The sequence below is a fragment of the Heterocephalus glaber genome, unplaced genomic scaffold (genome assembly GCF_053883595.1).
Source record: "Heterocephalus glaber isolate CG9 unplaced genomic scaffold, H.glaber_assembly_v1.0 deba00001555, whole genome shotgun sequence".
In the NCBI taxonomy this organism is placed as follows: domain Eukaryota; kingdom Metazoa; phylum Chordata; class Mammalia; order Rodentia; family Bathyergidae; genus Heterocephalus; species Heterocephalus glaber.
Window position 1 is genome coordinate 4,116,790 of NW_028258346.1, and position 27,704 is coordinate 4,144,493.

The following is a 27,704-nucleotide window of genomic DNA, read 5'->3' on the forward strand; positions in this document are numbered from 1 at the left end:
GCTGAACTTACATCTTTTAAAAGAAATTTAAAACATCATATAGGTTGATGTCATTTTAGCTTAAAGTGCTTCATACTTTTTTCTGATTATAAATGTAATGTTTGCTCTGCTTACAAATTTATAAAATGTAGAAAAGTAAAAGATAAGACCATTTTTACTTTTTCTTCTATTTTTTGTCATGTCATGTTTTGCTATATAAATTTACATATTTACAAGTTGGTATACAAATATATGCTAAATTTTGCAACATGCTTTTTATACTTTTCTTATGGCATTAAATATTCTCCAAAATATAGTATTAGGGGGCTGAAGAGTTATCTGTTATGACTTTAACCATCCTTTGTATAGTTTTTCCTGTCAAGTCCAAAAGAAAAGGCATTCTGTTATTTCCTTTGTTATCTAAATATTATTTCTCTTATCCCCTATTCCTTCTATTCCTTGTGCACAAAATTTCATATTGATTATCACAGATTATATGCAACCTGGCATTTTCTCTCTATTATATCAAAAATTTTCATGTTATTTTCTAGGGTTCATAATTAACACTTTAATGACTGCAAAATATCCCATTGAAATTGAACATCATAAGTTATACTACAATTTCCTCATTATTGAATTTTTACTTTGTTGTAGTTTTTAAAAATACTGTTGGGATAAATAATTTTAAATCAATATTGCTGTGTAAATAACTCCTAGGCCTAAATGCATATCGTAATGCTGGTGCCAGTGATGCAAATAAGCATTTCTAACGCTTGTCATTTAAAATTGTCCTTAGAACTCATTGACAAGTCACAAATTAAAAACCAGTCTCATTATTTTATAACATATCTTGGCTTAGTCCCATATCATTCATTCATCATATTTGGCTGTGTCCAAAAATCAATTCTAATTTTAAAGCACCAAATCTTGCCTTCATTTAGACCATTTGGAAGGCTGCCAGATGCTCTGAAGGCAGTTTCAAAGGAAAAATTCCCCAAATGTCTAGAGCAATGGACCATTACTACACTAATGGTGGAGCCTACTGTAGTGCTGGCTCCGGGGGGAGAACACTCGTGTTATGTGAGTATGAGTAGTTTTGTGCCTCTAGCCATTAAGTCTTTAACTCAAGGGTCATACTTAGCATTAAATACATGTCAGTTTCTTGAGAGCTGAGACTGATTCTTTCATGACACTTCCATTAGCGTTGTACGCATAAGATATACCTATGTGTGTCGTGAATGACTCTGTAGAAATGAATTTGCTATACTGAGAGTGCTTTTTTTCCATGGACAAGCTCTTGTCTTTTAATAAACCATTTCTTCTGGTGAAGGCTTAAACTCTCCAATACTGTAGGCCAAGAGCATTAGCATCACCTTGGAATTGGTTTGAAATGAACTTTTCCTGGCTTCTATTGAATCAAAAATTCTAGTGGTTGAATTCAGCAGTCTGTTTTAGCAAACCCTCCATGTTATTCTGACATTAATACATGATTAGTAACGGTAAGGTTTGCCTGCAGAAAAGCTGAAAGTAAAGTTCAAAGAGATGATGCTATGACAAAAGAAGGTTGGCGTTGGCAGGCCACAGGTTGACAGACTGAATAAATGTATTCAGAGTGCCATTATGAACCAGAAATCATGCTATAGACAGTAGAGACACAAACGCAAAATAAAGTGTCATAGTTCTCATGGAGCTGATGGTTTGGAAGAATAAAGATACACAAGTGGATGTAAAACTTGTAAATAAATACAGTGGTGTGTGATTCTTCAATATAAAGCTACGTGTATTGCATGGGCAATGATGATAGCCAGCATGTGTGAACCTTATGTTATCTCAGACACAGTGCAAGCCCTGGACATTACAATATATTGTTTCTTTCAAAATACCTATCGGAAATAAAAGATTCAAAAATGTTGTGGGGCCTGAATAGGTTCCCCTGAACCTGGAAAGAATAAAAGTCTGGTCTCAAACTTCACCATTTCTTGTTTAGAACATTTTACCTAGTAATGGATTCGGTATTTGTCAGTTCACACCAGAAATGAATATTTTGGCACCTATCTCAGGTGCAATGTGAAGATTATGTAAGATAATGTATGAAATTGCTCAGCTCAGTCTATGTCACAAATATACACTAGACATTTACATTAGAATCTATATAATAGATTATTTTTATTGCTATTAGCAATTATCATCATCAGAGTGGTGAGTGGCTGTATGGTAAGATTCGATGGAGTTAAGAGCATGACTTGAACCAGATTGCAAGGGTTCAATTCTAGCTTTGTCAAATTCTAGATGTGTGACTATGGCTTAGCCTCCTTGTGTTTAAATTTTCTAAAATAGGGGCAATTCCAGGCCTTGTTCCACAGGATTGCAGTACTTGTAAGAGAATTAAAGCATGTAAAACACACCAGGTCCAGGGACATAGCAAATGCTCAGTAAGTGCCAGCCATTATTGTCATTGATTTGGACTGCTCCATGGATTCTTAGAAAGCCTAACATTTCTTTGTGATGTTTCGTGGTTTTGATGGAATGGTGTACGCTTTTGGAGTCTATGAAACAAGCCCCTTCTGTATCACTTGTCTTTAAATCTGTGGGGTCAAAACTGACTACATATTTGAATAAAAGACTTCTCCATAATAGCTAAAAATAATAAGAAAAAAGCTAATACCAAATTAAAATGTAAAAAGTACCTGAGGAGCTGAGTGAACTGGCACACACTTGTAGTTCTAGCTACTTGGAAGGCTGAGGCAGGGGTATTGCTTAAGTCCAGGAGTTAGAAGTCAGTCTGGACAACATAGCAATATGCTGTATCAAAAAAAAAAATCAAAGGTCATTCATTTTTACTTCATGGAAATATATCATCTAAGAAAACATACTGGTAATGTTGTACAGATGCTGTTTGTATAAATTGTTTTCCTCCTTTGAAGTTACCAAGTTCTTCACAGAGTTTTTACCTGTGCCAGCCATCTCTTCAGAATTAATTATTGCCCTTTTGTATCATTGTGTGGAACAGAGATTTTATATGTGACTTTTGTAAGGATTAGAAGACTGAAATATGTATCAGTTACCTCCGAGGCTAATAAGATGTACACAAATGTGAATAAATAGTTAAAACACTGCCAGATGTGTAGGAAGAATCCTTGAACATAAATGTGATTGGCAGCGGGGAAATATTAGCATTTCAATTCTGCCTGGATGGAACATTGCCTGGCTGGCACTTGCAGAAGGATTCAGATCCAAGTATATCCTGTAACTGACAGTGGAAGAAAAAACATTGATATTTTTGTATTAATTTGGCACAAGTGCTCAAATGTCTGTGATTTTGAATTGCAAGTATTCAATTTTCTACGGTAATACCTTCAGGCTTTGCTTCCAGTATTTTGCCAGTGCTGCACATACTTTTAAGAATTTAATTCCATTTATCAGTAAGGCTGCAGATTACTTGATTGAAGTTTAATAGGCTAACTGAAATTTTCAAAGAAACAAGTGACCATTAACTCAGTTTACATCACTATAAGTTCATGTTTGACCTTTATCATGTGGATACTGTGTTCAGTTTTTTTTTTTGTTTTTACGTAGTGTTATTTCATCTCCATGGTTCCATGTATTGCTTTTAGACATTTACATGCCAAAAGTCTTCCATTTTGCTGCTACCTCTTCTGAAGGTCTTTTGTCTGATTTCCTCTAGAAATGTTGTGGAAACATTTCTATACCGCAGACATCTCAGTATATATGATTTCTTTTTTGTATTTCCAAGGAATTTTTTCTCCAAAGCAAAACAATCAGAACAAAGTAAGATTTTTAAAAATAGATTTTGCTTCATATTTGGAGATTTTACTCTAGATAGATCAAACTAATTTACAGTGGCAGTAGCATGGGATATATGTTCAGTTTTTCCCACAGTTCACAAAGTATTGGCTTTCATTTTAATTTTGGTATATAATGGCTTCTTAGAGTAATTGTAACTTGGATTTATTTACTTGATATGATACATTTATGAAAGAAAAGGTTTACTATTTACAACTTAAAAATATTTAAGACATTGATATATCTAGTTTGGCCATTACAAACATTGGAAACATATTTGGCTGCAGATAAAAGACAATTAGATTAATGATGACTGTATTAGGGTTCTCCAGAGAAACAGAACCAATATGGTGTGTGTGTGTGTGTGTGTGTGGGGAGAGAGAGAGAGAGAGAGAGAGAGAGAGAGAATGATTAATAATCAGGTAGAGAAAGGAAGAGATTATATTATTTTCAGGAATTGCCTCACTTAATTATGGAAGTTGACAAGTCCCAAGATCTGCAGTGGCAAGCTGGAGATCCATGAGAGCTGACATTGTAGTTCTAATCTGAGTGTGTAGGGTGGAGAACCAGTAGAAATAGCATCATGGGTTCCAGTCTGAAAGCAGGAGAAGACTGGTGTCCCAGTGCAATCAGGCAGGAGTTACCCCTTCCTCAGCCTTTTTGTTCTACCCATGCCTTCAGTTGATTGATGATGCCAATCCACACTGGGGAGGGCAAACTGCTTTACCCAATCTACTGATTCACATGTGAATCCCATCCAGAAACACCTTCACAGACACATCCAGCATAATGTTTGACCAATTGTCTGGATACTTCGTGGCTTTGTCAAGTTGACACATAAAATTAACCATCATGATGGCTTAGATAAATAGGGGTTTATTTACCAAACTTAATGGTTAATCATGGTGGGCATCTGATTGACAGTGCTGACAGAGTCTCAGGCTCTTTCTGTCTGTCTGTTTCTCTGTCCATGCCTTCATCCTCGTGCTTGTGAATGTATGGTCACAAGACAGCTATTTCTTCTTCAGGCTTCCATCTTTGTTCTAAGCAGAGAAGAAACTGGATGGAAGAAGGGTGGGAAAGCTTTCATCCCTCACCATTTGCCTTTATATTTGGGAAAGAAGTGTTTCCTAGACACCTCTGCCCTCATCTTCTGTCAGAACCACATCATACACCCACTTTCTACTTGTGAGGGAAGCCAGGAGAATGGGCATTTAGCTAGTTAGCCTTTTTGTAGAAGAAGGAGAAGGAAAAAATGCTTGGGAATGGTGTTGGATGAGCCACACTACAGATACTTATCACAACCTTTAATAAGAAGAATCTGAATATAGTTTTAGTCAATCCTTCAAAATATTTTGTACAGTAAGTTTTAATTAGCCATATATATCACATTCTTTCAATACGTGCTATTGTATTACTATATTATTTTTTAATCTTTTTTAAATCACATTTTCTTTTGGAAAAAGATTAATTTCAAGTCTTCTTGTATATTCCATCCTTGCATATATTTTACATTTTTTAAAGATATGAAATTATATTAATATTTTATACAGTTATTTTTTCTTTTTGTACATTTTCCAGCTTTCCTTATAATAAATGTTGTGGAATCCATATTCTATTTATTAGTTACATATTTTGGTGATTGATCTTTGTATTTTAAAGTCCAATAGGGCAATGTTATTTTATATAAACATTCTGTATTGCTTATTCTTTGAATACATTTTACTGTCAAATATATTTAGCAGGTATATATTCATTGAATACAAAGATATAGTAGAAACTATAAATGTTCAAATATGGTAAAATGTGTAAGTTCTTGCTGTGCAAAGAAGAACAGCCTTGACTTTTTTTTGTTAGTGTATGTTTGCAGTACATACAGTTTAGCTTTGACTTTTGAGAAGCTCACATTCAATATGTCATGTTTAAACACACCCTCACAGTATAATGTGATAAGGTCTATGGACATAGACGTAGAGGGGAATGCGGGTGCACAGGGGAATAACTCTCTGACTCTACTCAGATTGTTTGTGGAAGGCTTTACAGAGGTAGGGCCATTTAGTTAAATCTTGAAGGAAAATGTCCAGATGTTGCCATTGGGAGGGAACAGTTAAGAAGAGATAGAGGGGTGTGCTGAGATTTTTCATGGCTAAAGGGCAAAGCAAGTCATCCTCTAAGAGTGGTAGGAAGTCAGTGTCAGGAAGGATACTAGGGTTCTTATAGGGAGTAGCAATGGATCGTGGCCAGATTACAATAGCCTTTGTACACCACATAGGTTTGCAACTTATTTTTCTGGCAATAGGAGCCAGTAAAGCCATCTCTACATGGGGAGACTGGGAAATATCGTTGCTAGCATTATTTTAACAAGCTATATTGGAATGTCACAAAGTGTTTTCCTGTCTTGGTCTTCCTTGAAGGAGAGCAAATCAATATTTCACAAAATGTATTTCCCTAATAAGTCTATGAGATGATCAAAGTGCTATGTGGACAAGGGGTCTATGATCAACTAAGTTTGGGAAATGTTTAGTTAAACATACTTCTTTCTGGCGCCTGCCTCACAAGTGCAAGATCCCGAGTTTGATCCCCAGTACTCCCTCAAAAAAAAAAAAAAAAAAAAACCAACAACAAAAAAACGTATTTCTTAACAATAGTATTTCTCCAAGCATGTGATAGGCTCATGTGCATCATGATTTCCCCAAAGTGGGAAATAATACCCAATATTTTAGTGTTTGATAATCATGAATCTTCCCTGCCTTATAAGATTCCTTACATCTAGTATTCTGTGATCCATACATCATTGAAAATATAGCTCTAGTGTTTCTCCATGGATAATATACAATAAAACAAAATCAGAAAGATAACACGGAAACTAGGGTATTTTTTTCCTTCCTTTTTGCTTATTTGTGGGAGTTGAGAACATTTTACTGTTTCCCCTTTGTGAAATCATGTTGTAAATGAGACTTTTTGTTTTTGTGTTGCTAATGACAGTATAAAGGTCTGAGATAAATTCACTCTTATTGTTCTTAATGACAGTTGAAAAGCCTGAGATAGATTTACTTTTAATGTGTTAGATCTACAAGAAATTAATAAATCAATTGTAATTTTCCAAAAGAGTTACTTTCAAACCGATTTTCAAGTCAAACAAGGCTTTCTATTAAGTGAAGTAAGTGCTCCTTCAATGTTGCAAATAAACAAGTTAAAAGAAAAAGAAAGAAAAAAACTCATAGAAACAAAAGACTTCATCCTCAAAGCCTCCCAATTTTCACAGCCATTCCCACCTCCAGACCCTGTTTATAGGAAACATTCAGAGGCTTTGTAGTATTGTGAACAATTTGTTTTATGTATCCCTGAAAAAACCTGTGTGTTTCTCATAGAGATATACAATTGTCCTCTTGTTGGATATTTAACATATAAACTGACACCCACTTTTTTTGATTTAAGCTTTTCAAATTTTAAAATACTTAGAAACGTAAAGTGCCTGGTATCTTTTATAAAGAACTAGTCAGTGACTAGCAATAAAGGAATTTGATTGATGCATGGTAATCAAGTGGAAAATTTCAGCTTTGTTTAACTATCATATGTATTTTTTGTAGATAAAAGAAAAATATTCTGCTGGCTTCAAATTACGTCACCTTTTATGAGATACATGAGAAATTTAATGAAATTTGAGAAACTGATTTAAGACTTTCAAATTTCATCCGCCCCTCCCTCATTTATTTTAGAGTTGGGATATACTATCCTGTACAGCAGACAGAAACAGGCTCTGTTTTTATACATCTCACCAACTAGATCCATGAAAACATGATTTTGGGGTAAGGAAGATATCAGGATTCTTTCCTTGAAAATCTGGAACCTTAAGTCTCTAATTTTGATTTTTATAATAGAAATTTCATTCAAGATATAATTCACATATTATAAAATTTGCCTCTTGCACAATTCTGTAGTTTTTTTTTTTTTTTTTTTTTGGTACCAGGGATTGAACTCGGGACCTTCTGCTTGCGAGGCAGGTCACAGAACCATTGAGCTAAATCTCCAGCCCTTTGTAGTTTTTAATATATTCCTAGAGTTGTGTGACCATCATCACTATCTAATTTTAGAACATTTCATCATCCTCAAAAGAAATCTCTTACCCATTAACATTCACTCACCATTCCTCTCTTCCCTATAGGCCCTAGGAAACCTAAATTCTTATTCTTATTGAAAATTAATTGATTATCCTTAAAAGGTTTTATTTATGGATTCTTAATTCTATTCTATTGATTTATGATGTATCTATCCTTACACCACTACCACACTATCTTGGTTATATACATTTGTAATAAGTTCTGTAATAATTCAGAAATGGGAGTTCTACAACTTTGTTTTATTTTTTCCAATTTCTATTATTATATTATTCTCAGTTCTTTGTTTTTCCATATGAATTTGAAAATCAGCTTTCAATTTCTTTTTTAAAAATCTGAAATTTTGATAGAGATTACAATGAATCAACAGATCAATTTGGGGAATATTGACATTTTAGCAAGATGTCTTCCAATCCATAAACATCAGCTGTATTTCCATTTATTTAGATCTTTAACTTACTTCAATAATGTTTTTTTAGTTCCCAATGTATGGGTCTGAAACTTGCGTTATTAAATTTAGTTGTAGCATTTTATTGTTTATTTTGCTAATATACATGAACTTGTTTGCTCAATTTTCAGATTGCTCTTTTCTATTGTAATGCTGTTGTATTATGTCATTTATTGCCACTTGCCTTGCTTTGCACATGGTTTGTGTCCCCACAAAAGTTCACATATAAGAAACGCTGTCCCCAGGGTGGGCACCTGTCAGGTGGTGGAACATCTATGTTTTGGGAGCTAGTGCAAAGCCTTAGATTATTTGAGGCCTGAAGTAGTTTTATGTGACCCTTTGGTAGTTCTTTGGAGAGGGTTGATATAAAAGGAACAAGCCTGCCCCCTTCCATCCTCTCTGCTCTCAGTTCAAGATCATTTGCTTGCTCCCATACTTGTTCCACCACCTGCCATTTAGCATGAAGTCCTCATCAGAACTGAGCTAATTCAGGTACTATGCACTTGAACCTCCTACACTGTGGCATAAATAACTATTTTCTCTTTATAAAGTTAACAGCTTTGGCTATTCCTTAAAGTAATGTAAATCTGATGACTATGCCACAGTACAATTGATTTCTGTATATTGATCTTGTATCTTTCAACTGTGCTGAACTTGTTAATTAGATCAGTTTTTTTGTAGATTCCTTAGGATTTTCTAAATACAAGATCATATTATTTGTGAATAAAGATAATTTTACTTCTTCCTTTTCAGCTGGATATTTTTTCTTTTCTTTTCCTTGTTTAATTTCCATGGCTAGAATCCCTAGTACAGTGTTGAACATGAATGAGGACAGCAAACATCGTTGTCTTATTTTTAATACTACAGTAAAACCTTTCAGTCTTTCACCATGAAGATTGTTGTTAGCTGTGAGTTTTTGTAGAAACCTTTTAGTAGTTTGAGAAAGTCCCCTGCATTAGTTTAATTAGTGTTTTCATCATAAAAGGGTGTTAGGTTTTCATCAAATGCTTTTAAAACATCTACTGAGATTGTCATGTACTTTTTATTTGGTATTATTTTGATAGTAGTGATTAATTTTTGGACATTAAGCCAACCTTGCATTCCTAGGATAAGTCCCATTTGGTCATAGTGCATACTTCGTTTATATATTGCTGGATTTAGTTTGCTAGAATATTTTGGAGGATTTTTTTGAATTTATATTCAAGAGAGATAATTGATTTCTAGCTTTTACTTTCTTCTGATATCTTTTTCTGGTTTTGATATAAGTAATAATGGCTTCATAGAATGTTCCTTCCTCTTCTGTTTTCTGGAGAGTTTATGAAGAATTGGTATTAACCTTTAAATGTTCTTACTTTGATTTTTATGGCTTCCTTTGTAGCTTACCCTTTGCTACTGTTAAACTGCAGATAGAGCTAGTAAATGGGGAGCAGGGAGGTGATGCTTATGCTGATTGGTTCCTCTAGGACAATTTCACTACAGTGAAACTGCAGAACTCTAAATAAATCTATTGAGTCTTCATTTTTATTTTACTAAACAATGATGGATGTTCACTGAAACAAATTCAAAAGCTTTTATGTTTTGAATTCAGAACCACAGTTAAAAGATGCCTTCCTGAATAATTTCCCCAGGGGAGCCAGGGGTGCATGCCTGGCTCACTGTCCTCACTTTACAAACTCTTACCTGTAACTTATTAGTACAAACTTGTCTAGAAACAGTATTTAAAAGAGCCTATTAAGAAGTGTTATACTGACCTTCTCTTGAGTAAGAGAGTCTGAGAACAAGGAGATTTTGTTGAATCCCAGACATCACATAACATAGTATGAATAACAAATATTTAGATTGTCTTCCTACATGTTGGAAAGTAATTTTCAAATTCATTAATCACTCAGTGGGAAAAAATTAGCACTGAAGAAATAACAACAAATATTTACTAAGTAATTATGTGCCAAGTACTGTCTTAAATCCTTTTGCATATAGTATCTCTATTATTCTTTACAGCAATATTATGAGGTTAATACTAATATTCTTCTTCTTTTTATTAATGAGTACACTGCAAAACAGAGAGGTAATCTAAGGTTACTTGGATGCCATGTACCTGGAGAATGTTGATGCCAGGATTTGACTAGGTTGTGTGCCTCCAGAGCCTTGGCCAGAAGTTAGTGTGCATTACACATATCCCAGAGAAGAAATACAGATTCAGATCTCTGTACTCTAACATCTAGGTTTATAAGTCATTTGCCTTTCTTTTGAAGAGTAATAGGATATGCTCTGAAATGTCTATGGAGGGTATATTCAGATAGTAGTAATGACTTGAGATTAGACAGTCTCTGCAGGGATAATGTAATAGGGAAGTTAATAAAATACTTAGCATTAAATAACTCCAGGAATTAGGTGTTACTATTATCATTTCCTTTATAGAAGAAATTCCTAAAAAAAAAAAAAAAGGGTATCTTGCCCTAGGCCAAGTGGCATAATTCAGATTTGAATCTAGGTTCTGTTGGTCCAGAAGCTCTGCTCTTATACATGTTGCTTTGCCATTTCTCTAACCAAATGGTTTCCTGAAATATGATCAGAATAATGCAGTCACACAGAGAATACAGTTGTGGATAAAACCAGTCCATTGAGTTTGTGCATGTGGAGACTGGAGTCACTTCTATGGGACAGAAACACCAAGTTATGATCTGTAGGAGAGAAATGTGTTGTGGCTGGAGAGAAGAACAGGACCATCCTGAAAATGTGAGACTACCAGAAAAAATACGAAAATAGGAAAAGAAAAATCAATTTGAAAAGGGAGGCTTTTGTCTTTTGTTTTGACAGAAGATGGGAAGCGAAGACTGACAGGTTGTATTATATATTCAGAAGCTGGGTCTGTTTCCCAGGGGGAAGGACTAGTCAGTTACTTTGGAGCTGAGAGGACCTGGGCTGGTTTTCTTTCAGGAATGTGGATCTTCTGGTTGGCACCCCTCATCTCTTGTTTGAATAAGCAGTTTTAGAAAATCATTTCTACAAACTTCATTAGCAGATACAGAGGTTGAGTCAACAGTAAATTAATATGAACTTCAATTTTTACATTTCTAGTAATTTAAGAAATTAGTAGGAAAAGTTTGACCAGTTGGGATAGTTTTCATCCTTTTGAGTCGTAATTATGGTAGTTTTCTTTTTCTTGTGGCAGTAAAATCAGAAACCCGAGTTTATTCAACACTGTCTTTATAGTAACACAAATATTTCCCCAGACATCGTTGTGCAGTTTTCCTGTGCAGTGTTTTGCCACCAGCACAGGATTCTATATTTGGATCTCTGTGTTTGGATGAGAAGGGGGAAGGCCCACTGCTAGTCAGTCACTGCAGGGCTGAGAGTAACCGGGCCAGCTTTCATCTAAGCGCGTGGGCCTTCTGATCTGCACCTTGGCGGTCCCATATGAACGCCTTGTCTCCTTGTCACAGGTTCACCTCTTGGACATGAAAGCACTGCTAATATCTTTCAGAGTTTGTGACAATTCCCAGCTCTGAAAGAGAATCCAAATTACAAAAATATGTTCCTGTTATGTTTTCAATGAAATTATTGTTAATTAAAACTTTCTAAGTTGCTTTTATAAAAAATAAAAATTATGATTACATCACAAGCAAACCAATAATGCCCCCGGTTCCCACTCCCCTTATGTAAAGGTCAGTGCATTGTCAGAGTATGAGGGCTTTGGGTCCATTTTAACCTTAAGGTAACCTAGTGGCTTCTTTTCTCAAGTCCTCACACAGGCATGCAGAAATACCAGGCTGGTGTGCCCAAGATCCCCACAGCCTGTATTACAGTGGAAGATGCGGAAATGCTGTCAAGAATGGCTCTTCATGGGAACAAAATTGTCATTCAGCTGAAAATGGCAGCAAAGAGTTACCCAGACACGGATTCCTTCAATACTGTAGCAGAGATCACTGGGAGCAAGTATCCAGAGCAGGTGAGTAGAGAAGGGGCGGGCTGTTCTGGTCACGTTTGACTTTCAGAGACAGTTTGGGAAAGAGATGATCCTCAGAACCTCATTAAAGCCTGAAGATTTATACATATTTTCCTCACTAAATGTTGTAGTACATTGAAGAAGGACAAGACTAATTGAAAGGCAGGGTGAGATGCATAGTGTGGAAATTCAACCTTTGGCCCATTGACAGTGGTATTTACACATACGTGTTTGTTCTAATTGGAGCCAGCTTAGCATTTGCAATCATACAGGTAGCTAATACTTACTGTGTTTATTGTGCGAATTCTCTTATTTAATCCTTTTGAGGCTCAGTGAAGTAGGGTCTGTTTTCTTCTATGGGCAAGGAAACTAAACTAGATAGTAATACAGCTTGCCTAGCTAGTAAATGGGCTGTCTGAATACTAAACCAAGCTTTAATCCACAATTTATGTAGTTTCTACATTTTGTTTTTTAAATAGTCTTAGAGTCATATTCCATCTCTGTTCTAGCTGACTGTTAAATAACTAAGTTGCTTATTTTCTGAGTTTCAGAGAATTTATTCATGATGTTACATGAATGTAACATTACATGAATGTAACATTATTCATTACATGAAAGTTACATGAATGAGCCAAAATGTTACATGATGGTGCATGTAACTAACAGAATTATAGTGAAGATGTGATTAGTGTACATCAAATAGCCTAATATAGATGCTCATTGACTAAGTTTACTTCACATGGCACCAAGTGTGCAGCAAATAATTTTTTATGTTTTCTGGTGCAATCTGCTTTATTAGTAGAAATTGAAATTTTGAAAATAGAACTTAAAAATAAAATTATTCAGAAATTCCACACTTATATTTTTGTTTGCTAGAGTCAGTGGGTTGGAGTAAAAAAGTGAACAATAATGTTTTTGGTGATAGAGAAATAAGCTTTCTGCACAACTCTCGATACAGTCCTCCTGTGCTGAAGATTAATTTTTAGGTTCAAGACTCTTTTCTCTCATCTTATGTTACCTGCTTCCAGGCCCTTGGCCTTATCAACCATGGCACTGTAGCCACAGGGATAATGGAAAAGCAAAATTTTAGTAGGCCATATGGAGTCAGATAGCTGTAGAGAAATCATGGTTTCACATGTTGAGCAAAAAATGAGCACAGCCTCTTGACTCTTTGAGAGACTGGTAATATAGCAGAAGAGCCAAGAGTCTATATTGCAGGCATTGTATCATCAGACTCTTTGAAGTGTAATCTCTACTGAGTTTTTTCTCCAGTTTGTAAATCCAGAATAGTTCTGCCATCTTCAGGCTAGTCATCTTGGGCATTAAGGGTTTAAGTTTACTTATCAGTTGTTTGGGGAAGCAGGCTGATTCTGGCCCTGAGGGTGAGTGGCAGGTGCATAGAAGGTTGAATGTGAGTTATTAGGATACTTAGTCTGAAACAGCCCGGGAGTATCAGGGTCTTAGGCCAAACCATTTGTGCAGAGGCATTCTTGAGAGCCAGAAAACTGAGGCAGAACTGGTTCTGAGAGCTGGTAGAGCTTGAGCCTGTTTCTTAGCATGGCCTCATTTGTTTTCTTAAAAATCAGTTTTATGGAGGAATAATTAACATAAAGTAAAACTACCAATTTTAGTGGGTAACTCAATGAATTTTGAAAATGTATACACTAATGTAACCACTACTACAATCATGATAGAGAATGTTTCCATCACCCCAAAGCTTTCCTTGGATCCCTTTGCAGCCCATCTCTGGGCCGACAGCTACTGATCTCCTCTCTAGAACTTCAGTTTTGTCTTTTCTTGAATTTCACTTATAAGTAGAATGTATTAGTTTATCATCACTAAGACAAGATACCTAACACAACTTAAAGGAGGAGAGATTTAATTTGGCTCATGGTTTCAGAGGATTCAGTCCATGTTTGGCTAGTTCTTAGGCAGAAACATCATGATGGAAGGGTGTGATAGAGCAAAGCTGGCTCAGTTCATGGCACCAAGGAAACAGAGCAGGGAAACAGTGCCAGAGAGGAAGGGGTGAGGGAGCAGATATACATCCAAAGGCCACATATCCAGGAGTGTGCTTAGCTAATCTTCTAGGTGTTTCTCAATCCAATGAAGTCAACATGTCAGGATTAATGGTCACAGAATCATGTATCTGTAGTGTTTCATGTCTGGCTCTGTATACTCAGCATAATTTTTTTCCAGTTACCAGGGATCGAACTCAGGACCTTGCGCTTGCAAGGCTGGCTCAGTACCACTGAGCTAAATCCCCAGCCATAATGCTTTTGAGATTTATCCATGTAGTTGAATCAGTTACTTCTCCTTTTATATCACTAAGTAAATAATAATATTGACATACTATAATTTGTTTTTCTGTTCAGGAGTTGATGGGCATGTGGTAGTCTCTAGTTTTTTACTATAATGAGTAAAGTTTTGTGGCTATTCTTATCCTAGTGTTTTTGTAGACATGTTTTTCTTTCTCTTTGGTAAATACCTAAGATTAGAATTGCTGCATTTATCTGAATTTTAAACACTCTGGACTCTGTCAGAGTGCTTCACTTTCTATATTCTTTGGAATTTGCACTTTTCTAGGTAGGTAGATGGATAATTCCAGAGAGATCTCAGGACCTAGGATTAAAATTTCACTTCTGCCATAGTATCACCTAATATCCCAAGAGTTGCTCAAAAATATCTTGTTACCAAAATGTAAAAGGGAGAAGATTACAATAATTTCTCCCCCAAAGAAGTCACATTACTTCCACAGAAGATGTATAAATGAGCAGAGTGAAGTTAAGTGTGTGTGATTATATTTTAGGAGGAATGTGCCCTATAGCTGGCCTGGAGCCACAGGGTATATGCAGACCATGAAGACAATTGAGAAGCATGTAGTCCCCCTTCATGTGTTAGGTTGGTGAATGAACCTGAGTAACTACCACCCACCTTATCCTCAATAAGTGCCACTTCTTCCGGAAAGCCTCCTCTGGTAACTCTCCCCTCTCCTCAGCACCCACTGCACCTTACAAATGCCCTGAGAGTTGACACTATATTTACTTTATTTCTTTTTTCTAATGCCTATCCATGGTCTTGGCATATCGTGGCTTCTCAAAACATATTTTGTTTTATTAAAATGAAAAGAATGAGTAAAGAAGGAAGTGATTGGAAGATATTCTTATTGTTGATCTTCTTTACATACGGAGGATTTTATGTTGTTTTAGGACACTGATTGCTCATTGGCATATTGACCATCACCTCTGAATGTAGCTCAACATGTCCAAACCTGAACACAGTGACCTCTTCATGCCTCATTCCCTGCCTTAGTTTCTTGTATCTGTTAAATGAATCACATCTACCTAGTAGATATAGACACTTACAAGGATTCAAGCTACTTTCAATCCCTACTCTTTATCACTGTATTACAGTCTGGCATCACATATTATTCAGTCTGCTTTTAGAATTTTTTTTTAAAAAATCTGTTCCAACTTTGCCTGCAAATGCTGTTACTGCCTTAATTCAGGGCCTCACTATTTAGCATGAGGTGGTAGCTGATAGAGACTTTTCAGTGATGACATTCAGCACAGTCCCTCATTGAGTATGTGCAGAGCTTAATAAAAGTAAGCAGTTTTATTTATGTAAGGAAGCCTTCTATGGTAGCCTAAAAACCATGGATAAATGTAGTGAATTTCAGCACTGGAAAAGTGTGTATGTGTGTGTGTGTGTGTGTGATGATTGATGAAGTACTAGCACATTTCAGAACCCTATTGCATAATGCATCCATAAGCCTGAGATGAATCATCACAGAATTTTTTAAAATGGCAATATTATAAATAATTTTTATTGGGTTCAATATGTGCAAATAGCAGAAAAGGGGTATCATACACATAAATCCTACTCTCTTTCCAAAGAACTCACTATGACATGATTTGACTGCTCTAAGCCCAGAGTTTTGTCTCTATCCTGACTTCCTCAGAAGCTGGCTTCTCTGTGATTGGGCATGTAGCAGGATTTAGCAGCTCTTAGACACTTTGAGGGAGTACATTTCGTTAACAAGAACAGTTCTCTAAAACCTCTAATATTAGCCTCTGAACTGTTTTCTCAGATGGTTCTATCCTTGGTAAACCACGTATTAGTCAGCTTTCCATCACTGTAATGAAATACTTGAGATAATGAACTTATAAAGAGAAAAAGGTTACTTTGGGGTTGCAGTCCAAGAAGTGAAAGACTCATTGCTTTGGGCCTGTGGTGGGCCTGTTGGATGGCAATGGTGGGGAACCCATTGCAGAGCAAAGTGCTTACCTTAGGGTCAGAAGGCAAAAGAGAAAGAAGGGAGAGGCCAGCATCCCACAGTACTTCTCAAACGCTCACCCTTGATGACCTAGTCTTCCCACTGAGCTCCACCTCCTAAAGGTACCACTACCCTCACCAGTGCTATCTGGGGACCAAACCTTAACAAATGTGCCTTTGGGGGATACTCAAGGCCCACTCTGTAGAATCATGGTATCTCTGAGGACCATCTGTTACTGAGAATGAATCAGAGCATGAAAATGTGAGCTTTCAACTTCCAAGCTGATATTCCATGGCACTAAACTAACATTGTAATTTCAACCCCCATTTCATAGGAAATTTGCCTCCATCCATGAATAGGTTTTATTTTTTATTAAATTTATAAAGGTTGTCCTAACACTTACAATACTCTTGCAGGCAGAAACAGAGAGTAGGAATCCTGATAGCAACTTCATGGCTTTCAGGTGTGGAAACTAAGCTTAGCAGTCCCTTGTCCAAGGGACACACCAGTGTATGACAGGGCCACGTGGGGAGCAGGACTCCAGGTCTCCTAACACCCATTTCTTCCTAACCCTAAAAGAGTCCATTATTCCTGGGCCATATTAGCTGAATGGTGTCTAAATCTTAGGAATATAGGTTTACTTAGAATACAACCAGTACCATTCATACCAAGTCACTATACAGGAGAAACTGTGCCTTTCTCCTACCATCTCTTAGAGCCCTCACAATGAAGTTTTACTTGGGAAATTTACCTTTACTTGGTCTGTTCCTTCTACTCATCTTTCCTCTAGCAAGTCCTCCTTTGACTCTTCCTTTTTGAGTACTTGTCACATTGGAAGGGGCTCTGATGAATGCATTCCTTCTGTAGTGCTAATGACTCTGATGTCCTCTTCTTCCATGCTCCTGTGCACACCCTTCATTCTCACCAATCAGATGATTGAATCCATCTGCTTAACAGGGGACTAAGGAACAGCCAGAGTAGATCTACCAGTCACATCACTTAAAAGTTTTTTAAATTTTAAAATAATGTTAGATTCACAAGAGGTCACAAAAATCATGCAGAGAGTTAAGTGCATGCTTTGACCAGGTTAATGTAGTCAATGATAACGCCTTACATAATAATAAACATCAGAGGAAACTGGTGAAAAGATGCTGGGGGGGGGGGGGGAGAGAGGTGTTTTGTGTAAAGCAGGGGCTGCCTCCTGGTATTCATCTGTGTAGTGCCTTGTGCAGAAGGGACTCTGTTCTGACATTAGTCCCCATCCTATTCCAGGCTTAGTTTATGATGTTTCCATGATTTTCCACTTTACCAACTAAACAAATGAATAAATAACACAAGAAGGAGAGTTGTTCTTAAATTGATCTTGCCAGGGAGCAAACTAATCTTAAACTAGGGTTTTGTCACACCCAGTTGGAGAGACTGTCTCACTAATAGAGGATTCTCTAGGTTGACTTTTGGGGCCGGCTCATTTCTTTTGATCCCCAGTGATTTTTGTGGTCTTATTCTGAGATTTGCTTAGGAAATGCAATATTTTTAAAATGTTAATATATTCAGGAATTCTTCTGAGAGGAAAGAAAAGTGTTTTGAATTTTTTTCGAGGGGGAGTTGATAGTGTCTAAATCAATTTTGATAAAGCCTTGATGAGGGAAATTGTTTTTTATGTGTCTTTTTCCTTTAACAGATATTTTCCTGGATTTGAAAAAAAATTTTCAGTTTCCTATGCTTGGATTATTTCAAATATAATGCAGCACTATGAAAGCAAGTGGGAAACATCAAAATGAAAGCTCCAGTTTTTCAAATGAACACTTCACCTTTCCTCTTTTTAGTGCAAGGCAGGGTTTCTCAGCATCATCACTATTAACGCCCTAGGTCAGATTGTTCTTTCTTGTGAGTCTGTCTTGGGCATTTTTGTATGTCTAACAGCATCCCTGGGCCCTGTCCACTAGTATCACTCCCATCCCAACCCCACTCCCTGCCTTCCGCGGTCTTGACCATCAAATATACCTCTAGACATTGCCAAATGTCCCCTGGGGACAAAAGCCACCCCATGTTGAGAATCACTAATGTACAGCAATGAAAGAAGAACTGGGTAGGTATAGTGGGGGTTTGTTTATGGTTGTATTTCTGCTACTAACAAGCTAAGTGATGTTGGGTCGCTTGCTCCTTCATTTACTGAATGAGAGATGTTTTCTAAGGGGCTCAAAGCTTATTGCCAGCCCAGTAATTCCATTATTAAAAAAAATTATTGGACATAAATTTTATCTTCTTCTTTGGTACCAAGTATCGAACTCATGACCTTACATTGACAAGGCAGGCAAAGTGCTGCTGAGCTAAATCCCTGACCCTAAATTTTATCTTCAATGGATGGTATACTATGTTTATTGTTAAATAGTAACAAGGCAAGGTGCTAGAACACTACTTCCTGGAATAGAGGTGTTGCTGGGTTTTAAAAATTTTTGTTTTTATTTTTGTATTCAAATAAAGTTAGCAACTTTCTTATTCACCAAAGCTAAATTGACTCTTTTTATGTCATTTCTTAAACCTTTAATGTTCTAATATGCTTCTAGTGATGTGCACTAGAAATCTTTAAGAGATAGCTTTGTAGTATTTACCCAACTTTTGACCACAGAACATTTTTTTCATAGAATATCTAAGCATGAAACATATCTTGAGAAACAGTAGGACAGAGGGATGAGATCCACTAGATAGGTTATGTTTTCATTTTTACAATTTTATTTTCCCAATTAGTCATTAATTCAGTGTACAGTTATTATGTGTCTGGGTTGTATCAGGCATTAGAGTTACAGCAATAGCATTTGGTGGGAAGTGTAGCTCTGTGTTTACAAAGTATAGTCTGTAAAATTCAGACTATGAATTGTTATATTTGATTGATAGGTTATTTTACCTTTCTGGAGGTTTAGCTTTTCCTAGTGTGGAGACATCTTATGCAAAAGCAAGGAGTTAAGAAGTAGCAGAGACATCTCAGAAGGAGCAGATCACAGTGGGCTGACATGACCTTTGAAGAGCTTCGGTTTTGTCCTATAGATACAAGGGAGTCACTGAAGGGTTTTAGCAGTGGATTTGCAGTTTACTTCATTCTGGACACTGCATACAAAATGATCGACATATATGGCGAGTGTTTAAATTAAAAATTATTACAGCAAAAGACATCTCCATTAATCCCTCTCAAAATACTCCTTCTTGCTTTGAACACACTTATCCTATTGTTCTTGTCCCTTTCTCAAGCAGTTGTGGGAGTCTTTTGTGAGTGTCTTTATGAGGTGTGATCAAAAATATGATGCATGTTGCTGCTGAGTGCCATCCAATGGAAAGGCAGGCTTATAAAAACATTATGGTGTGTCTTCATCCACCTTATTCACCAGATCTAGTACCATGCAACCTCTGGCTGTACTCCAAAGTTGAAAAGACTACAAAAGGTAAATGTTTTGAACCAATTCAGGACATTGAGGCAGCTACAGCAGTGCAACTAAAGGCATTCAAGAGAGAGGACTTCTAGAAAGTGACAGGAATGATGGGAAAAGTTTGTTCAAAGTGAGGGGAAGTGTTCTGAGGGGGAATTATGGTAATGCATCTTTTACTGTAATAAATTTTTAAAAATGTAAATGTTCATATTTTTCAATCATATCTCATTCATTAGAGTAAGCAAAGACTGAAATTTATCTGAAAGATAATAGGCTCTGAACTGAAATATAGTTAAAGTAGTGTTGGAAAAGAGAAGAAAGATTTTAAGAATATTTAGGAAATAAAATTGTCAGGAATTGTTAAAATTTGGATATAGGAAAGAAAGGGAGGGAGAAGTATAGCTTAGAGCATTTGTTCATTAATTCCACAGGAACTTATTGAGCTCCAGCTATATGTTATGTGTATCTAATTGTGCTCACAGCACTTGGGGTTGCATGGTAGAGATCAGCAATTAAACAAGCAGCTGCAATATAAGGTGCAACAGGCAGCACATGTTGTATGGGGATTATTTCAGTGGCAGCTGTTCTGGTCAAGGAGGGCTAGGATGGCTTTCTGAAGGCTCATTTTGCTCCTACAGCCTGAGTAAAAGCTAGCCATACTAATGGGTTTAGACTGGGATTGGGATAGAGTATATTTTAAGTACAGGAAACAGTACATATGAAAGCTGGAAGAACAATGTTATCATTATTTTTAAGGAATGTGATGTGACTTTTTATAATGTCTAAATCTGTTTGATAATGAACCTTATTTTCATGAAGTTGTACTGCAAAATAACCTAGAGAAGAAGGTATGGCCTTGTTCATGTATATGTGTTTTTAAAAATGTATTACTGAAAAGTTCAGTAATCCCTTTGGAAACTGCTTTAACAGGCTGATACTGTCAAGATCTTTGTCAAAGGAAAAAACAAAACCTGATTGACCTGGTAGACAAACTCATTCCATGCATAGTTGAATAGCTAGAGGCCTCACAGCAAAGGCAGCTTTGAATTTCATCTGAATATGTAGTCTGATGATTTGTAAAACTTTCCTAGTAAGTATAGCAAGTTATTCTACCTGGGTGGGAGCTGTTTTTACTAATTTAAGCAGCTGTTTAAACTTTCATAAGCAAAGTAATTATTAAATCTTTCATGAACGTATTGGTTAGAACATTTGTTCACGTCTTAACCTTGAATTGGAAAGTTTTGAGGGGTGGGGTTGCAGAGTTTTAAACTGGCAAATTCATTCTTTTTTTCTTTCTTATTATAAATGTTTTATGGCCTAGAACCAGCCAACCTAAATCATAGGAGGAAAAATACATGTGTGGTAAGCATGAGACGTTTCATTGTTTATTTTTCAAATTTCTGAAATGTACTAATAACTATGCATGCCCTTGGGCTCATAAAGACAGCAAATGGAAATAACCAGCCAGCCAGACTGTTTTAGATAGATAGCCACCCAGGTAGGCAAGGTAAACCTGGGAGATGACTCTTTCCTGGACTCAAGTCATCTTAGTGTGCCAGGATGGGACTTGGTTTCAACACATCTTCCTTCTCAATGATGGAACCACTGAAAACAATCACAAAATGAAGGATAATACACATTTATTGAGCATTTACTATGCAACAGGCATATTTTAAATCGTCTTATATGTTATTTTCTTCAATGAATCACTACAGCCTTGTCAAAGTAATGCTGTTATCCCATGTAGCCATGAAGAATCTAAAACAGAGGGATCACAGTGTTTTCAAAACATCACAGTGGCAGAGCAGGGGTTTAACTTTAAGTCTTTCCTATCTTGAAACCTGTATTCTTAATAGTCCATCATCCTGTACTTCCTAATCCTTTCCTTTTCTAGTTTGTAAAATACTGGACCTAAAGAATTTCCCACTTTAGGGTTGGGAATTTAGTGCAGTGGCACCGCACCTGCCTCGCAACCACAAGGTCCTGAGTTTGATCCCTGGTACTGGAAAAAAAAAACCCAAAGAATTTCCCATTTTACTCAAAAAGAAAAGAAAACCAGGACAGCCATCAACATCAATAGTAACAAGTGCTTCTTGAACATCTATGATGTGCAGGACATTATTGTAAGTTTGGGAAATATTCTGGGGTAGAAAATAGGGAAGACAAAGGGGTCAGTGCCTGGTGGCTGGGAGTGAAGAAGGCAGTAAGTTCTGGAGCTCAGACCCTGCATCCTGGCTGACCCAGCACTGGTTGTTGCATACGGTACTTTTTATACTGCAACCTATTCTAATCTATATTATTCTCCCTTAATTCTGACAACAGGTCTGATGATTACAATTACTAATTTAAATATGAGTAAATTGAGATTCAAAGGTGTTAAGTAAGTTGCAAAAAGTATGTGATTTCTCTATAACATGCTGTAGTCACCACCCAAAGTTCTGCAACTATATATTGTATAAAATAAATGCTTTAAGGATGCTGGAAACACAACTAGGAAACAAAAACATTTAAGTAGATAATTATGATATAATGATGCAGTAAGAGCAATGTTCATAGTTTTAAAATATATTCATAAATTTTTAGTCTCTTTTTGAAAGACAGAGGTGAATTCCCTTCCCATACATTTGGGCTCCACTTAGTGACTTGTGCTGAATAAAATGGCAGGAGTGATGGTGTGAGACAGCCCATAATAGAATGCAAAAGCAATGTGGCTTCCTCTTGCTCTTTGTCTTGGGTCACTTGCTCTGGGAGAAGCTAGCTGCCATGTTGTGAGGATGCTCAAGCAGTCCTATGGAGAGGTCCGTGTGATGAAGAACCAAGGCCTTCTGTCCTCAACCAACACAAACTAGACAACAAGAAAGGCCAGCAGTTTCATTGTACCCTGGCAAATACCTTGTCCACAACCTTGTCAGAGGCTCTAAGCTAGAACCATCCAGCAAAACCACTTCCAGATTCTTGATCCACAAAAGCTGCGTGAGATAACAAATACTAGTTGTTGTAAGTCCCTAAATTTTTGGGAGGAAACTAGTGCAGCCATCAAGAAGTACAAGATACACAGGGGAAAAAAAAAAACCTGTTTGATGTGTCATGAAAGCTGATCACTGAAAGGTGAGAAATATAAGTAGGGATTTGATAAATGGACAAGGTATTTATTGGGAGGTGTTCTGGAGAAGGAGACGAGTATGTACAAGAAAGCATGGAAGTGTGCCACAGCTAGGCACATTTATGAAACTACACATATAAGACAAAATCACTCAACTCAAAATCAACATTTTGAGTGTGGGGAACTCACTAAGAATTTATCATATGCAATAATATATGTGTATATTAATCTTAACAACCAGTATCCCTAGATTGACTTTGAATCTGTAAGGAGTTGAGTTCCATATGACTTTGAATATGCAAGGAGAAGAAAGCAATTAAATCTTTTTTTAAAAAAATATTTACTTCAACAATTAAAATCCTGAGTGTACTATATAAATCTTTAAAGTGGAATCTAGGTTGTCCAGAATAGCCACCTCCCTGTTGTTACTTCTTTGGACTGTCTGCCTCAATATTTTGAAAACTTCAGCTTAAATGTAGAAAGCCAAGAAGTAACTAATGAAGAACACCTGGATTTCCCCCAGAATTTCACTGCACCAGTTCTGCTACAGCAATCAGGTATAAATTAAAATTTTATAACTAATTAAATGTTTTGCTTGGCCTCATTTTGCTAGCCAACTCAATTTTTGAGAAAGAGAATGACCCAAATTGCCTTGTTATTCTATGCCATACCTCATTCATTGACTGACTATTTATTGGTGCTATCCATGTGTTACCCACCGTGACAGGCCCATAAACCAAACTCTTACGGTTGCACAAATCTCAACATCCCAATTTCAGCTCTACTGTTTTATAGAGTTAGTAGCAGTCCCTGGTAAAAATACTATGCTTATTGTTTAAGTTGGGTGTTTAATATAAAAATGATGCCTACTCTTGAAAAATAGGGAAACATGAAAAGAATTTTTATTTGGAAATACACTAACTCAAAGAGTTGCTCTTAGTGCCTTGCCATACTTTCTTCACTTTATTTTCTTCTGTGAATATTTTTGTGCAGTTATATTTTATATAAGTATGAACTATCAAATCCTGTTTTTATTTAACATCAGTAAAATAATATATTTAAGTTACAAATATTTTATAATTTACTGAACCTGGTATTAGATATTTTGATTAGACATGGATCTTTTAATAAACATGATGTCACATGTAAATAAATATGTAGCTAGGGAATTTTGAGTTTGTCTTTTGAACTGTTTATGGGATTTGGGATAATTGGTTAATTTTATTTATTTATTTATTTATTTTTATAATTGGGTAATTTTAAATAGTAATCAATGGAAAGCTTAGGAAGAAATTAGCATGATTTCTCTCCCTGTCAAGGGCTCTGCTTTATAAGATTCTAAGGTGATCATCATGGGCATGTGGCAAATGTGCCGTCATAGTTATATCATTAGTTAAATTAAGCCTTAATGACTAGACAAAGACCGTTCTTATTCTGTGCACATTCTTGATTCTTAATTTAAGATTAAACTAACTTAATTTAACATCATGTAAATTTTTAGCAGCAATTATGGACAGCTAAAGCATATTCTTCCTTAGTCATGCCTCATCTCTTTGCAAAATTACAATATTTCATTCCAAATTTATTCTGCCCATATTTGTAAGAAGCATTCTCTTTTCTGTGTTTGTATCAGAAAAATTTGGAGTTTACACTATTTACAGTTCCACTTGTGTATTTTCATAAACCTGTAAAAAGTTGGCCTGGATGTGAGAGCACTAGACTCAGTGCAAGTCAGGGTACTGGACCTGGTCCTTTCTTCATTTTTCAGGAAATATTGAAGCATCTGACTATGTCTGCTTGAGGCTTTTTTCCTCTGGGTTAGATACCACCACCCAGCCAGCATACCTTTAAGTAGAAGAATAAAAAGCAATGGCCTCACCTTTTCTGTAAGATGTCAGTGTTCCTTAACTCTGGCAAAGTCTCGTATACTAGTCAGACCTTTTCCCACAAGTAACCCATGTCTAGAGGTGCAGACGCTTTCTGTTCCATACGTTTGGTATCTTTCTTATTTCTGTGCCTTCCCCATACTGACTCCTTTTCTATATCTATATAATGAAATCTTACTCACTCTTTCTTCCTTCATTTATTCATTGTTTCAGCAACATTTGTTTACTTAGTAAGTATCTACTGAACACAGATGTCAGGCACTGTTCAAAGGCCCTCTCAAATGCCACCTCCTTAAAGTTTTCCTAAATAGTCAGCTGTATACAATGTTTCTCTCTTTAGAACTTTCACAGGTCTTTTTATGCCTCTCTTTTGGTATAAATCCTATGGCTCATTTCTGTGCATACAGTACACACTCAACAATGCTTTTTGAATTAAAGAAAAAATGAGTGGATGAATAGATGAATGAACTAATGAAAGAAAAGTTATGGCTTCTGTACCAGCAGAGGCTAATGACTAAAATAAAGTGGTTAAACTGGGATAGAAAGTTAAGACTGTCATGGTTTCCTGGTCTATGATTTCCATTTGGATGATCCTAACACAAAAGATATGCAGTCATCATTTTCCATTTGGAATATCATTGCTTTTTTTCCTCCTTGCTATCATATTCTACCACATCTAACAGTGGAATTCAAAGGCAGTACTGTACTTCATCACGGCTTTCCATTTTAAGACCTAGTGTTTTAAGGATAGCACTGGACAGGAAGATTCTTCCATAAGAGGGCCATAACTTGTTTTAGCAATAAGAAAGGACTAAGGACCTTGATTATTTCCTAACAGAAGTAAGCCACCAAAACACTGATCATCACTCTGGCCTAATGTTTACTGTTTTATTGTTCAATTCCTCATTTAATTCTCCAAACAGCCCTATGAATCTTTCACTTTCATTGTCCTTATATTACAGATAAGGAACAAAAGTTAAAACAGATTAGGCAACTGGTCCATGCCCATAGGACTAATAAATATGGGGAGTGGTTTGATTAAAGCTAGTTACTGAGTCTCTGAAGCCCAGGAACTCAACCTCTGTGCTCCTCTTTATCTGTTTATGATGTTAGAATATGTGTGGTCTTTAACTGTGACCCCTGAAATGATTTTTACTTGTAAACTTGTTTCTGTACGAGTTCTATGAAAGGATAAGACCTTAGGGTTGCATTTTTGCTTGTTTTTGTTTTGTTTTGTTTTGTTTTGTTTGGTACCTGGAATCAAACTTGGAACCTTGCATTTGCGAGGCAGGCGGCGGAACCACTGAACTAAATCCCCGGCCCTGCTTGTTTTTGTTTTCCAGGACAAAGCATTGAAGCCACAGAAAGAGATCATCTCAAAAAAACTATCCTGCTTTGAGTGGTTCCTTTTAATCTGCACACCATTCACTCAGAAGCAGAGTAGACATGATTCTCTTTCTGGAGATGATCACTCCTTCAGAATCTGGACTTATTTGGAATTCTATTTTTTAGAATTGACTTCTACCACAGAGAGGGGGGAAATTGCAAGGGTCCTTTAATTAAGGAACTGGGGCTTGAGAAAGATGTTTCGTGTCTGCTCTGCCTCTTTTTGAGAGTGGTTCCTCTCTTGTGTTTGAGCTTCTAGGGGACTGTTAACTCCCACTCCCAAAAATTGGGATCTTGAGCAAAGACAAGCAGGGGCAGAGGAGGTTGGGTCTGTGTCATCTTTGATGGTTTCCTGGACAGCTCAGGATATCTGAGGTTTAGTTTTCCTTTCTGGAAAGTAGGGTTTGTATACCTGTCTGAGTTGTTTGAAGATTCACTAAGATGATGGCTGGGAAGTCTTTGGCAAGAGGTTGGTATAAGTGTATGTTAGTTACCACTCTTCAAGGATTAGTAATCCTGAGAACAGTTCTTCCTCTCCCCCCGACCAAAAAATAAAAGGAAAGTCGAAAGTGGACCTTCTATTGAGCAGACAGGAAAGGCAGAATCAATGGAGATACTTGAAAAGAATATCCAACCATTCAAATGATGAATTAGCAAAAGATCATCAGGTGATTATAAACTGTGGAATGATATACTGCTGCTTTGTTAGAATACGACTGTTAAATTCCATAGAATTTCATTCCTAGAAAAGTTAGTGGTACTATGGAAACCATGCCTCTCGGGGTATGAGGTCGCAGAGCTGGCCAGGAATGTGGAAAGAATGAAAAGACTGATCATTTGTAAAGGAAGCAGCCATCCAAACATCCGTGGTAAATCCCTCTTTTAATGACTAGAGTTATGATGAGGATCCAGAATATTAATACGTATCCCACTATGGTGGTGAGAACTTCAAAAGTGAAACAGTGCTTATTGGATTTGATAACAGAAATATAGAGAATTATAAATGAGATGTCCAGTAGGCATCTGTGTTGTGGAAACTTAGGATCAAGACTTGTGTATTCTTGCTGACGAGAGGTTGTGGGTAAAATTAGGGTGCTATAGTTGAAAACAGAAAGGATTCTGCTAGCTGGATGAACACAGTATGGCATGACCGGAGAGTTTTGATCAAGCATGTAACTTTGATCTTTAATAACGGAACTTAAAGAGAATATTAGAATTCATAGGTGCAGCTGTAAACACACTTAAAATGTGACTTCTTGTTATTTTATTTAAAATTTGAAAAATTGCCATTTATTCGTGTTGTAGGGAAAGTAGATTGCTTGGAGGTTTGAATGCA

General features: G+C 36.5%; 1 protein-coding gene across 7 annotated transcripts in view; it reads left to right on the forward strand.

Moving 5' to 3' along the window:
* Cpq (carboxypeptidase Q) overlaps positions 1 to 27,704 on the forward strand; it is a 502,796-nt gene that overhangs the window by 190,199 nt on the left and 284,893 nt on the right. For all 7 annotated transcript variants that reach the window (XM_087190644.1, XM_087190642.1, XM_021262674.2 and 4 more), the window contains one exon: positions 12,091 to 12,298. In XM_087190644.1, coding sequence (XP_087046770.1) covers positions 12,091 to 12,298 — 208 coding nt within the window. The remainder of the gene's footprint in view (positions 1 to 12,090; positions 12,299 to 27,704) is intronic.